The sequence below is a fragment of the Uloborus diversus genome, chromosome 9 (genome assembly GCF_026930045.1).
Source record: "Uloborus diversus isolate 005 chromosome 9, Udiv.v.3.1, whole genome shotgun sequence".
Lineage (NCBI taxonomy): Eukaryota > Metazoa > Arthropoda > Arachnida > Araneae > Uloboridae > Uloborus > Uloborus diversus.
This window is the reverse complement of record NC_072739.1, coordinates 92,889,555-92,905,158: the sequence shown is the minus strand read 5'-3', so window position 1 is coordinate 92,905,158 and position 15,604 is coordinate 92,889,555. Positions and strand designations below refer to the sequence as shown.

At 34.6% G+C, this 15,604-nt stretch overlaps 1 protein-coding gene across 1 annotated transcript in view; it reads left to right on the top strand.

Annotated features, from left to right (window-relative positions):
* The first annotated feature begins 1,692 nt into the window (after positions 1-1,692).
* LOC129229247 (nose resistant to fluoxetine protein 6-like) overlaps positions 1,693-15,604 on the top strand; it is a 39,656-nt gene continuing 25,744 nt past the window's right edge. Inside the window, exons 1-5 of the mRNA XM_054863513.1 lie at positions 1,693-1,802; positions 3,090-3,183; positions 6,762-6,856; positions 9,698-9,868; positions 13,154-13,247. Coding sequence (XP_054719488.1) covers positions 6,769-6,856; positions 9,698-9,868; positions 13,154-13,247 — 353 coding nt within the window. The 5' untranslated portion in view covers positions 1,693-1,802; positions 3,090-3,183; positions 6,762-6,768. The remainder of the gene's footprint in view (positions 1,803-3,089; positions 3,184-6,761; positions 6,857-9,697; positions 9,869-13,153; positions 13,248-15,604) is intronic.

Below are 15,604 nucleotides of genomic sequence, written 5' to 3'. Positions count from 1 at the left end.
AAAGTGCCTAAAAAACGAGTAATTTAGCTTCATCGAGTTTCCGAAAATTGTTATCATAAATGAAGAGTGAAAGTTGTAAACGAAACGTTTAAGTAAGGTTGCCTACCTTTTGCGTGTGAACTAATCAGGATTGCTAGGCTGAAAGGTGCCCAAAAATGCGCAATTTATCTTAAATGAATAAAAAAGTGAATTAGAAATGAAGTTATGTAAATGAATTACTTAATAAGTGAATACATACGTGATTTAGTTAGTAATTGCGTGAGTAAACGAAATACTTAATCTATTTCGCTTTGCCCCGCATGTAATTGATTAATTGTACAAAATATTTAAAATACAAACTATCTTAATATTAACTAAATATATACAGCATCGAATATTAGAAGGTCTCAATAACGTTTAAAACGTTAATAACAAAAACTTTATAATAACAATCATAATTTTTGACCAACAACAAATGCTACAATATGAGCATCAATTTTCGAAAATAGCGTTATTGTCATGTGCTTTAATTTTTGGTGACTTTTTTCCCCCCGGCTGGAATAGAATGCATGTGCTAGTTAATTAATGCATAGTTAAAATATTACTAGATTAGTGGAACTATAAGCAGAGCAGTGACGTTTCCATCAATTTTTCTGAGGGTATACTCCCAGTAATCCATTACGCACTGTATGTGTATGCGATCATGTACATAACATGTCAAAATATGAAAATATTTGAAGTTTGAGGGTATACGCTATATTTCTAAAAAATGTTTGAGAATATACGGCGAGATACCCTTTGGGAACACCACTGAAGCAGATAATATTTCACTTTGCCCCACTTTCCCCTACTTCTCAAGGCATGTCTTTTTTTCCCTGTATAGAAGGGTTTCTTATGGATGATGCAGTTTTATTGTTAACGGCTGCATTGGTTTGACATAAGTTGGTAATTGGAATTCTACATGCCCGATCAAACGTTAGCGTTCTGACGAAAAATTAATGAAAGCGAAAAATACAAAAATCATTCTTTTAAAAATCTGAAACACTTAGGGAAAGGTCACCAGTAACAGACAAGGGCCCAGTAACAGACATTTATGAGTTTAGATTAAAATAATAAGCCTTTTGGGCAAATGAAAAAGTGACGTTGCTGTGGCCCATGAAAACGGTGCAACCATCTACTGTTATCAGAGTGAATTTTATGAGCCAGTTGGTATTTACTAGGCAGTGGTGGAAGGTTATGAACAGCTACCACGAGGTCTGCCGGCGTTTCATGTTCATTTGAATTTAATAAGGGTTTAGATTTAAAAATAGAGAACTTTTGCACATTTTGAAGAGAAAAAAGGGAAGTTTGTCCATTACTCTCATCCTTTTCTTATCCAATCTGTTGTCATCAGAATTATCGGTGTCTGTTACTGGGGGTCGGACCATTTTCCGAAATTGCGCATATAAAAATAGAATGAACTAATTCACAGGATTCAAAAGCGGTCAAACATTAGATGAGGTGTAGTTGCACGAGAGAAAAATAGTTTAAAAAGTCTAAATATATTAAAAAGCTCAGAAAATTGAGTTAACCTGAGAGCGATGTCTTAAGCATGTCTGTGACTGGTGCCGTTACCCTAATTGTTGTCATTTTATTCTATAGTACTTTATTTTGGTATTTATTTCGACCAGATAGTTTATTAGCTTCCTGTCTTTCTTTTCTTTCACAGGTCATCACATATCTGACCAAGTTCATCCATAATCTTCACGTGACCTCGATCAAAGTAGGAGTGTGTTCACCCTCTCTCTGTACACCAGGAGACCTCGACAAATTGGTGAAAATAAGTAAGTCGTATGTGTGCAATTCACGAAAAAATTGACATTGGTTTTTATTCTCAATCGATCATTTTTAATTACAGAGGGTGGCAAAATTGCTATACTCAAACAAACTTTTCTGTGTTATTACTGTTTTTTATTTTTGTTACGTAGTTTTGTTATATGAACACATTTTGAAGCTTATTTAACTACAATGAATTAAACATATTAAATGTAAAGTACCCTTCTTATCAATACTATAAATAGGTAAAAAATAAATATTTAATATTTAATAACTCCGCCTTGTGCTGCTATCACGGTTCGGATGCGGCGTGCCATACTTTCAATGCATGATATAGCCACTTGAGTTACCTAGTATTAAAATCGTTATTTTTTCCCCCCCAAAAATCACTTACAAGAAAAAGCTTGTAACTTGAAATTTTAACGGACACTGACATCTGTTACATTAAAAATAATAATAATAGTAATAATAACCAAAATAAAGTGCTGCCAGGTTTAAACTTTTAAATAAACTTCAAAATGTGCTCAAATAATAAAACTATGTTGTAATAAAAAACAATAAAAATACAGAAAAGATTTTGCAGTAAGTTATCGCCCTAAACCAGGACTAAGGCTCTTCTGGTTCATTTAAGAGGTTTTCCACCTTCAGCTCAGTTGTTTCCTATTCCGGGCTGATGAGTGCCAAAAAGCACGAAGCTGCAGTCATCGGATGGAATAACTGAGTTGGTGGTGTATTTTATGCACAGAAAAGTTTTGTGCGATGTTTGAGTATGATAACTTGGCCACCCTCTGTAATATCCCGATCAGGCTCGACTAGTAGAGTAAATAAGCATTAATTCATTTTCGTGTATTACTATTGTAAGTTTTTCGTTTCTGTTGTTTCAAAGAAGGAATTATAAATATAGTCCACCTTGCCATGTAGCAATCAAAAGAGTTGTTTTTGAACGCATAAAATATTTGCCTACGTGTCCCCGTAATTGAAATATGAGGTCTTGAAATGCGCCGAAATTCTGTGAAAAGTTGCCAAATTTGGCAAGTTTTGGTGAGTAATGGAAGACATCCTTCACACGCTCCACAAATGGAATGTCCTGCCACATACAGACGGTAAAGTTGCCCTTCAATTTCTAGCCAAATCTTTAAATTCGGTGCTTTTCTCAAAAAATTGGCAGATATCATAACCTTATGTCTCCATAGAGGGAGACGAGGGCAAATAGTTTTTGCGTTACATTACAATAATTGTTTCTATTTTTTCTTAGTTTCTTGCTGCAACAATTTTTTTTTCTTTCCTTATTTTAGTTCCTGAGAAGCTTGGACTCAGCTGGGACTTCGACGTGGTTCGATGCGAAACTCGACGAAGTGTCATTTTTACGGATGCCCAAGTTACAGCCTTGTAAGACTTTGCTTTACTCATTGCTAGTGACTAGCTTTACATTTAAAAGTAAAGAAGACCGATTTAAGGTCGTATTCACCAGCCAGTTTGAATCTCCGATCTGAACCTCTGATTCTGATTGGTTGAAGAAAGCTTTGAAAGCTGGTTCAGATGTCTGACGGAGACGAAAAAAATAATATTGTCTCTTTTGGAGGCACAATTTATTTATTTATTTGTTTTAAAATTTTACACCAGAAATGAAAAGTTGTTTTCTTGAAAAAGAAATGAAAAGTTGTTTCTGGTATTCTTGAAGCTCTTAAATATTTCCTGTTTTTTCTTCTGTAATAACAAGCAAAATCGAATGTGCCCTTTTGAATCATAATGCGAAAGAAGATATTTATGCTTCTGTGTAATAATGGCCAATAGAATGTGGTTTTTTCAAAGCATCCATTACGCGAAAGAATGTGACTTGTACCCTTTCTAAAATAAAAGATTCACATACATAGTATCAGAAAAGAAATGGTCTCACAAGATGCAATAAAATATTTCACCCTTTGAAAGCCCATTCGTCTCAATTGATTACATTTTGGCGTGTGAATATCTGTCCATCCCTCGGTTCCTACATAAGAAAGTGACCTAACACTTTCTCTTAACCTTTAGAGATCTTGTTTTTGAACATTTTATAACTCTATCCCAAAATAAATAACTACATCTATTAACCTTGGCCCGAAGCTCTTCTTCAAGGAAACCTCCGCTGCACATTTCTGGTGTCATTGGAACTAATAAATGACGTAACTGCTTTGCGTAATCCATTACAAAAGAGTACAAGAGAGACCAGGAGACGTGTTTTGGTCACGTAAAGACTAAGAATAGTTTTTCTTTCTTTCATAAAAGAATAGACTTTGAAAAAGTAGGTATTACTTACGTAGTACGAGGTATGTGTTACCTTTCTGCACAACAAAGATTCGCGAGAGTAATCGATTCAATAAAATGTCAAACAAATTGCAGTTACATTCAAAGCTCATCAACAAAAAAAGTCAGAAATCAGAAACTAAACTGTGCTGAGGGACCGTCTACAAATAATGTCACGCTTCGAGAGACGTAAGTGGGATTCATGAAACTGCGATTGTATGTGACAAAGGGGAGGGAGGGGAAAACAAGAAAAATGGCATCACACATTTTTTAAATAACAATACGCTGTGTTATGCCGCTTAACATGTGACAAGGGCACAAGAGGTAAGGTGAGGTGTGATACTTTGTGACAGACGGGGGGGGGGGGGGTCAGTTTTTTTTTAAAAGTGTGGCGTCATGAATGGAGAGCTTCTAAGAGGTGTGTTGAAAGCGCTACAAGGAAAGACTTAATGAATGTAAAGAAGTTATTTTTCTGAAGAATCGACTTTGAAAAAATAGCAATTAGTTACGCAATACGAAATTTGTGGTAATTTTCTGAACAAATAAATATTCGTTAGAAAAGATGCAATAAAATATCAAACAAATTGCGGTTCCAGTCAAAGTTCATCGGTAAAGAAGTTTTATGCATTAAGAACTAAACTGTGCGCAGAAGATACGAAAGATCGTTTGGAAGTCACGTGTGAGAGAAGGAAGTGGAGATTGGTGAGGTGGTAAAGAAGTAGGATGTGATGTCGCTGGTCAGTTTCTGCCTTCGTTTCGAAGCTACAAGCTTTAAAAACAACAATATAATATTCAAGGAATGAGAAATGTCCTAAGATTTTTTTAAATAATGCGTTTATTATACGCTTTCTGTCTTGGGCCGGTGGGCTGCTTGCCAAGTGGGGCAAGCTGTTTAATCGATGCCAAAAACAAAAATGAACATTAGCAACTTAAAGTTAATTGGGTTGTTTCCGAAGTTTTAAAAGTATTTTTTCTGAAAGAGCACGCTTATAAACATAGGATTTAACCATTTTTGAATAATTTGACAAAGGTTAATATTTTTCAACAATTATTTTAATCGATGCGCAGACTGAAATTCATTTTTTACACTTCTGCACATGACATCACAAGTGATGGAATGCCATTCACGGATGCCATTAGCGCACAGCGGAAATTATATAATGTCCTAGCAACGCGGTTGACAGCAAAACCTAAACATGAAGCGCGCCAAAGTACATCACTTGCGACGTCATAAAGACGCGCCTTATTTCCAAAAACGAACATATTAATAATAATAATAATAATAATATTAAATAAATAAATAAATAAAAAATATCAGTTGGGAATTTTTGTTTTGGCTCCATGTCACTTTATTTGCTTATTCTATCGATTTCAGTGACTAAATGTAGTACTTTTGACTGATGGAAACAACCTCATTGTTCATGAAATCAACAAATAAATTTCAGGGCTGGGCTTAGGCTAGCAAATAATTGGGGACAATAGACTTTTGAAGCTTCATAAACTTAAAAAAAAAAAAAAAAATACAGGTTTTTGAAACTATCTACGATTTAAGGCATCAGTTTAAAGGCATTTTTAAAAGTATTTTTTTCACCACGTACTGTTACTTCCTTTTACAAAAAAGGAAGTATTGTATTCGCGAAAAAAATTTCACTCAAAAATCGGCCTTAATTTCCATTTCGCTCGCTCCCGAATGAATATTGAGTTTTTTTTCCAACCCGACCACACGTGGATATATTCTTAAGAACGTATAGACACCGAAAATATCCATTTTGACGATCCCTGAGTTAATTATAATGCGTTTTCTCGTGACGTCCGTATGTATGTGCGTATGTATCTCGCATAACTCAAAAACTTTATGTCCTAGAAAGTTAAAATTTGGTACGTAGACTCCTAGTGGGGTCTAGTTGTGCACCTTCTGTTTTGGTTGCATTCGGATAGTTCAAAGGGGGTCTTTTGCACCTTTTTGGGGTAAAATAATTGTTAATTTCAATGCAAACTCAAGTGGTGTTATAATTTGGCAATACATCGCCAAGTTTTGTTGCCAAGATTTATTTATTTTTTTAATCTGGTTTCAATTTGGCTATAGTTAAAGAGTTAACCATTGTATCACATTAAAACTGCCAATATTGGAAAAAATTATCTGTATAAAACGTTTTCTCCACTTTGGTTCGCAACAAACTTGAGGTGAAAATATTTAAAGTGTTTCTTTGCTTACTCCGAGGCTCAATTATTATTAAATTTGAGTAAAAGGAAGTCATGTGATGCACATATCAGCTCGTTTTTTTTCTTAATTTCTCTTCGAATTTCGTCACATTCATTAATTTTTTGTTCAACAATTTACTCTTTCTTTCACTTATTTCCTTACTCATTTATTATTTTATTCACCCATCTATTTTCTGATTCATTAGTTAAATCATTCATTCTTTTATGGTTTCATTATTCATTCATTCCTTTGTTTGAATCAAGAAAAAGTACTCATTATCACAAAACAGAAGATATTTTGTTTATCACTTTTTATTATTTTTGTAAAATTCATCCTTAGTATTTTCACAAATTTAGTACAATGCTTAAGATGATTGATTAATCAAGTAAATTAAAAGTATCAATTGAATTAAATCTTTGCCTTCCTCTAGAAAAAAACTTCCATGTATGTAAGCTAAAAACACGAATGTGATCTTTTCTTTCAGGTATGCGATGGGAGTTGTTGTTTTCCTCGCTCTTGTGGGCACTGTGGTGGACATGATCTGGTCATCGGAGGAAATGGAAAGCAGAGGGACCAAGTGTAAGAAACCACTTCGTTTCATTGTCTCTAAAACTACTAAACTCAGTGATGTAATAATAGGCTTGCCAGATTTCTGAAATGTTCCACCGGGACACCGGAATGTCCCCCCCCCCCCTCACCGTCGCTTGTATTCAAAAGGGTACACACCTGTGGCTGATTTTAAGAATGTTTTATAGGGCAGTTTATTCTTAATACCATGAATAAATGGTAACTTATTATGAACCTAAAACAGGGGTAGTAAAAAATGACATACGTAGATAAAATTTGAACATTCCACTTCTTTAATGAAAAAAAAAATATTTGGTGTAACCTAAAAAACACTTTGAATGATGAATAAAAAAGTGAACAATATTTAAATATACTTTTTATTTTATAGGACTTTTTTGAGGGGGGGGGGGGGAGGTATTAATCTTGTTGTAAAAATCTAACAAGTTAATCCGGTATTAATTTTACAATTTAATGATACAAATGATAAAGTTATTATCTTGAATAATCCTTCACAGTTTATTATTTTTAGACCTTTTTGGTCATCTATAATTAAATTTATTTTTTTTCCGGGACATGAAGTAAACCGGTCGGGGACACCCGGTTTTCTTCTAAAAACCGGCACTGTCTCGGTCACTCCGGGACGTCTGGCAAGCCTACGTAACAGCCCACTGGGCAAAAAGCCTGCTGTGCCCATCTCAGTTTACGAGGCCGGAGGTTCTGGGATGCAAGGCCCATGTTCCGGTTGGGTGGTCAGCCGAACGCGGAACTTCCAGAGTTTAGTTTCCAAGCACTGGAGGGATGAAAGTCTGAGTTGACCTTGCCCAACTCGGGAGACGAGCCCGGATCTGCGGCGTGGAAGCGCAAAGCGCTACCACTGAGCCACTGGGCTTCACTGGCTCTAATCATTTAAAATGTGACAGAGAGAACTAGTAACAACTGTTGCAATAAAATTCTTTGTTTCAATAAGGGTTCTCAATAAGCGAAAGTAAACATAAAATTCACCACTGTAACAATAGTAAACTACGTATTATCGCGCACAAATTAGCCAAATGCTTGCAGACACGTGTTTCGGAATTTCAAGGAAACCCTTTTTCCATTCAACGAAGCGTAAAATGAGAAAAAGCCAAAGATGAATACTTATTATGTTATAATCAATTTTCTATTTAAAAAGTTACGTTTCATTTATGACGCTCTTGCACTGAATTTCAAAAATACTGTTTGAAGTAGCTCAAAATATGTCAGAATTATTACTGATTGTTCTCCTAACAAAACCGACAGCACCGACATAAATGAAAATAGTGCGTTCTTGATTAAAAAATAAGAATGAAAGATGATGCTCTTTTTTTTGTATGTGCAATACAGTAGACCCTCGGTTTACGCGGGTTTATTTTACGCGGTATCGATTATACGCGGTTTACGATTTGACATCTTTATTCTATTTTACGCGGATGAGTTTCGGTTTTACGCAGAAGTGGTAATGCAAAAATATACAATTCTTCCCTCTTTCAAAATCTAAACTCATAAAGATTTAAGATTACACGCAGTAAACTGCATTTTGGCGTGCTAATAATCGAGCTTGAGCCATTGGAGGCATTTTAAACTCACACACAGTTCAGACCTCACTGGAAGAAGAGCTTTTAAGAATGACAAAGGAGCCGAAAAGCAACAAGGATACCGACATCGATGACACAGAACCAAAAACGTTATCATTGAAAATTTTGAGTCATTCCTTGACAATGGAAATGATCTTTCTGATTTATTAGTGAAGGAAGATTCTATCATAGAAAGAAGATTCTATCATAGAAAGAAGATTCTATCATAGAAAGAAGATTCTATCATGGAAGATTCTATTATGGAAATAATCATGAATGCCTTAATGCCTTGCAAGGAACTATAGAGAAAAATTCTTGACTGCCAAAAGACTATCATATCCAGCTGCTTTTCGAAACACTAAATTAATTTGTGTTTTCTTTGTGCAAGTTGTGCAAAGAAATCGATATAAGTACACATTAAACTTATTATACAATTAGTCATCACTAGAATAAAGTATTTTTTTCTACGGAAACCAACCCCTATTTTAACACTAACATTAAGTCTTAATTTACGCAGTTTTGATTTACGCGGTATTTCCGAGGAACGTAACCCCCGCGTAAAACGAGGTTCTACTGTACAGTTTTCGGAATAAATACATAATATCATCTTTCACAAATCGACACAGATATTTCAAGCCTAAAGGATCATGCACAACCAAAGATGTGACATTCTTGTCAAGAACATTCCGAAACTACTTGAAAATGCAAATGTAATTCTTTTGATCTCTCTAACGGCGAAATATCAAGTTATACAAATGCAAGTCTTGAAGAGATTTGCTAATCATTCATGACAGTTTTTTTTTTTAAAAAAGGCATAACTAAAAATCGCTAATTTTTGAGATATGACGATTTTTTAAAAAGAGTGAGCGATACATGCGTAAAGATGTCATAACCGTGAAAATTGAGCATTCTATAAATATTTTTGTGTGTGTGTATGCATTTGTTTATTTACATGAATACATATCGTTGTATATTTCCTTAAAAATTTGAAATCTATCTCTACCCCAGTCTCCAATTCAGCTTTCAATTTATTAACTTATACATTTTTCAATTTACAATTTTTAGAGATAAATTTATCTATTCTTTTAAATGTTCACCTAGCATTCATTTTCAAATTTTTTCACTCTTCATACTCATAAGTTTAATTATCGATATCTTTCTCTCTGTTAAATTAGGCAGAGATTTTTTTCCCTCCTGACTAAAAAAGCTTCTACCAAGCTCAGTCACTGTAGGAAAATGTATTTTTTTCTTTCTCATTTAGCTATGGTGTTCAACACAGTGAAATCTTTCTCCGTTTTCTCCAATGCCCGGAAGCTCTCTGACTTCACCTGCCCCCAGGATAATTTAGGCTTCGTGTACGGCATGGTGTTCATTGTTTTCTGCTGGGTAGTGGTCTCCAATACCTTCATGTATGTCAACTATGACGTCACGTGTAAGTATACATCTCTTCGTATACGATCAGTGCATTATTTTTTTTTTTTTACCCACCTATGTTTTCATGTTATTTAGTAGAGCAGTACTGTCTAACCCTTTTCTGCTCGAGGGCCGCAAGTCACATTAAAATCGTTATCGCGGGCCAGAACACACATAAAATTTCAAAACAGTTATTTTCTGATGACATGGAAACATATAGAATATATGGAATTTATATGAAATAACATTTCATATAAATTCCATATTTTCAAATGGATAAGGAAAAAAAATAATTGTTTTAATCAATTAGTTGATGCTTATTTTATTAATGCACGTTTTTCAGAAACCAATTTCTAAATATTTGGCTCAAAATTTCTGGCATCGTCACTAATCGTGCTTTTCAATTTGTAACTCTGAACAAAACATCGGGCCGCACGGATCAGCTTCGTGGACCGGATGTGACCCACGGGTTGTAGGTTAGACGTCACTGGAGCAGAGCGTCAATGATTAACAGATTTTTTTAAGTTTTAACAGACTAATTGATATGTAATTTCAAACGAATTAACTTTTAATTTTTCTTGCAGCTATTTATAGCCATGTCAAGAGAAACACATTCGTTAACCATGTGTTTTATCTATTAGTGCTACATTGAAATAATTTTTTGGGTTGAGATTGCTAACCGAAAAAAAAAAAAAAAAAATCATTAATTTCCATTTTTTACCGCAAAGCTCAAAATGTAAGCGTCGGATGCAGATCCATAAGGACGAACATACCCGGTTGCTTATAAACAACTTTTACTCAGCTAGAGACCTTGCAATAGTTTGGGACTGTTGATTGGCCAGGAGACGCAAATACGTCGGTCACGTTTTTATTTTCTCCTAATTCGTTGAAAGGGAACAAACTTCTTTGCTCAGATGTTTTGAATCAACGTTTGAATGCTTTTAATCCCCTCTCTCCTCGAATAATGTCTGGAAGATTTTGATTTTGAAGGAAGCAATAATTAGAGCAAGCGAAACAAGCAATAAAGGAGACGGATAACGTAATAATGGGGTAACAAACAGCAGTCTCCAACGTTTTACATTATCTCTAGCAATGTAAAGGTTTTTTATATGCTACCTGGTTCTAACGTTTGAAAGGTTGATTTTCGTCAACGTGGAATTTGCATTCTAAAGCAAAGGCTGCTATATCTTTCTCATTGCGCATCTTTCCAAATGCGTGAATAGTTACCATCCTTGTCCACTGAAAGTTGCTGCGTTTCAAAATTACTTTTCCAGTCACTTTAAACAATAAAAAAATTAACAATTAAAGTATCTTTCCCACCAAGTATGAATAGTAATGATCATTAATTTTCCGCTCATTGCATACTTAAATTGAAACCAAACTCGTTTCCGTACCACGATTTGTATTGCAGGAATAGCATCGCATTATGCAATCAGCCAGCTGATCATCAAGCTCTTAAGAAACACTTTTTTTTCGGCACGTTTTTCAAGGATAACAACCTAATTTGACGGGATGCGCAGCACATGTCTGAGAATTTTCCTCTTCCTTTGAAAAATATGAATCGTTAACGTTGACACAACGATTGCAATTTTGCATAAATTCAAGCACACACATAATTGTGCATAAAAGAGCAATTTCTTGGAAAAGCACAATTAGCTACATTGTGACTGCAGATTAACGTCCGGAAAATTAAACCTGTTCCCAAAGTAAAAAGGTGTCTCTTATGAGCAAAGAAATATGAGTGTGCAAATACACTTAGAATTGGTGGTATTCAACGGCAATTTTCTCTTAAACTGTTCCCAATCTTCACAAAGCTAAATGATTACTTTGAATGAGTGGATTTACTCTGCGCACTGACCGTGTGTAGTTTTGACAGTAGCAAGAGGAAGTGAATTTTTTTTTAAAGGGCAAACTTCTCCAAAAATATATATCTATACTTAAAATAAGTGGTATATTTTTTGAATGTTTTTAATTGCTCCAGTTCAACTTTTTGATTTGATGATAGTGAGGAACTGAGCACCTTAACTGAAAAAAGGGCTACGCTGTATAATATATTTAGAAAATTGGGCGTAATGACGTCAAAAAGTAGTTTTGCATATGTCAATGGATTTTGTACCTACTGAAGAAAAGCTATTGGGCAATGGTTTTAAAATTAAGTTATAGATTGCACGGTGACTAGAACGACAAGTGTTTGTAAAAACAAATTTCATGTTTTTTTAAGCGTTAGAAATGGAATGCGGGTGGATCAAAAAAGAAGTTGCAGGGAGTACCGAAAGGGCAGTATCCCAAAAGGGAAACAAGTTGCATCAAAGTGAGGGAGGGTACTACACCCTGCCAACAAAAAGAAAAAATCATAGTTACAAATCAAAATACTATTAACATATCAACAAGTATCCAAGTAACAAAAGTAAACCAATGGAATATCAAGCACAACTTATCAAATAGCGTGTTCGAAACACGTTATGTCTTTCTGAACTAACGCAACCAGATTTTTCTCCTAGGAATTGTTTTTGCTCATGGCGATCCTTATGTGTTATTTACATATCTCCTTTTGGCAACATGATTAAAATCAAATGTTGTGGAATATTTAGCCTCCAAATTCTTCTCCGTTACCTCTTTGCGTCCCTGCTATCCAGAAATATTGTTGAAATGCTATTCGCAACTCAATAAACTATAGGGGGCGCTGCAGCCACTCTCTAATGGCGGTTGAAAAAGGTAAAACAAACAAATGCCGTAATTTATAACTTGCATTGACGTTTAATGAATGACAATAATTTCTTATCGTGTTTGTGGGAAGCTTTCTTTTCTATTCTTCTGAAATTACATTACATCACAAACTGTCTGAAGCCTGCAATTTACCCCAAAGAAAACACGTGGAATGGAATGTTTTACCTTTTTCTTTAGTATTGTTAATCACCGCAAGGTAGCGTATTCGAGCTCTGGAGTTGCGAATAAAGAAACGTGAAGTGCTGTAAAGTGTTCCAACACTTCAACATCATAATACTTGAATTCTTGAAAACTGAATCGTAATTTTTAACCTTCCTTGCTTTCGTGACGAAAGAATGTTTTACTTAAACAGCGATCCAAATTGAGAAATAACTATTTTGAGTTAGTAGATCTTTCACAGCAAACAACATTTTATGAAGTGTTTATCGTGTACTATGCGGTATTCTCTACCCAGGTAAACTACAATACAGTTACTATATAATAATTTGTAAAAATATAAGCATGATATTTTATGAGTGCAAAATAATAAATGTATTCTCATTCATCATTTTTACAATTCGCATATTTTTATTTTCAGCCAATTTCGTGGAAGCTCTTCGAATATTGCAAAACATATTTTACGAAATCGTTCTGAACAGAGTTCTACCTCTTCAAGTTTTGTTCTTTATCAGGTAATTTAAAACATTTTCAGTCACTTAATAAATAAATAAAATGATTCCGAGGTTTTTTTTGTTTGAAATTAATTCAAAACTAAATTTCAATGATGCGATAATGCACAGTCTTATCAATAACTAATTAACAACTCGAGAGGTTATATTAATGGCCCAAATGACGTGGGAGAAAGTATGTAAAAAAGATGTGGTGCTTTCAAACCCGTATTAATTTAAACTGAAGTCCAAGACGTGCGATTCAAATTTTGACCGCTGGATGCTGTGGAACACAAAAAGTAGCCCTTTAATAAAATATTTAACTACTAGAACGATTCATAGAATACACGAACCAGTGAAAAACATCCAGCCTCTAAAAAGTCTTGATGAATGGGGGAGGGGTGTAGTAACTTTCTTTCTCTATTACCAAAAAAAAGTCGACTAGAAAATACTGAGCTTGTACACTGACTGGGGGTGTTTGAGCAGATATACCTAAGAACATATGGACAGCCAAAATATCTATTTTGACTATCCTCGAGTAATTACCACGAATTTTCTAGTGGCGTCTGTATGTGCTTATATACGTATGTCTCTCGCACAACTCAAAAATGGTGTACCGTAGAAAGTTGAAATTTGGTGTGTAGACTCTGAGTGGAGTCTAGTTGTGCACCTTAACTTTTTATATGCATTCGAGTGTTCCAAAAATGGTCTTTGACAAGATTCTTGGAGCAAATTGGTATAATACTAATGCATACTTTAATGATGTTCTAATTTGACGACCACTTGGCAATATATTGGCAAGCTTTTAGTCGCCAAATTTTTGTTTCCAACTTGTCAATGTATCACCAACGGCGACTAAAATGAGTTGTCGAATTTGGTTTAAATTTGGCTCTATTGGCGATATTTAGCGAGATATACATAGTATATTGTTAAAATTGTCCAGATTTGAAAAATTTATTTCTGTTTTCTGCAACTAGAAATTGTAATGATTTGAAGTAGTTTTTTTTCCCTCACTCTAAGGTTTTTTACATTGTATTTTTGTTCTTCGTGTAATACAGTTTTGTAAAATTTAGATCACAGACTCTAATTAAAACATCTCATTGCTTCACATTTGAAAATACAATTCTCTATGTTTACTTTACTTTTATTCATGTAACAAAATGTCTAAAACGTTATTCATCTAACGCGGTACAGGCCTTCATTCGAGTTATTAAAAAAATATCGATTATTCAATAGAAGTAAAAAAAGTATTGTGGAATCAAGGGCCGGATCCAGCTTCTGGTTTTAGACGGAGTCATTTCCGTTAGAGAGGGATCATAAGTAAATCCAGTAGAGAGGAACCATAGGGGTCTAGGGCAAATTTTTAAAATTATGAGTCCCCAAGCGCAGCTTAAAGCCATCTTTCGTCATTTGTGGACGGTTGGGTAGTCATAACTCCCTCCCCCCTCCTCTGAATATGCGCTTACGTGGAATCAACCTTGGAACAGGAACAAGTAAATGGAGGGAACTAGTCCAATCATTGGCTTAGCAAAAGCGGGGGCAAAAACCTCAAGCCACGTGACTTGGCGACGACGAACGGTTGGCACATTTTGAGTGAAACTAGCGAAAGAAACCTGACCGATTTCTTCCAATGCTTTACTTTAAAATCTGTCTCGTGACTTGGGGCCTCTGTTTCACGAACAAAAGTTTTCACTCCCTCCATTTTGTGTCTTCTCAACGGAATCAACATCAGATTTTTTGCAGATGTTTTTAAAAGACGTTCAATTTTCCAAATCTATTTTGAGATAACTCTCATTTTAAATACGACGGATATAATTTTCATAAATTATTGTTTTGTAACCTCAATGGTGGGTACCTGTTTCCTTACAGTTTTAACTTAAGAAAGTCTCTACGTGCATACCAAATCAACAATAAATTGTATGCGTTAATCTTAATTATACATATTTGTGATAAGATACTGAATGTGGTTGGTTAAGAAAATTAAATCACGGAAAACCTAAGCTGTGACTGGTTATTTCTTGTTAACTCGAAGCAATAGAACCGGTCGCAACTGGTCATTCAGTTGGGTAAAACTATTTAGAGGTCGTTTGAATTACATCATTGATTTGTAAATGAAAATTCATGAATTTTTACTGTGCTAAGAATTGATATTTCTTTATTATTTTGTACATCTAATGTAGCTTTTTACACACAAACACAACACATGACAGTTTCAGCATCAATGTTTAATTTTCATTGAGTGATAAATGGTATTCATAAAAGCATTATTGAAAGACATGACGTTCGAAAGGAATTTAAGCACTTGTTTAATAATGTTCATATCAGCAAAAAAAAAAAAAAAAAAAAAAACTGCAGGAATAAGCAGCAAATCGTTTTTTTTT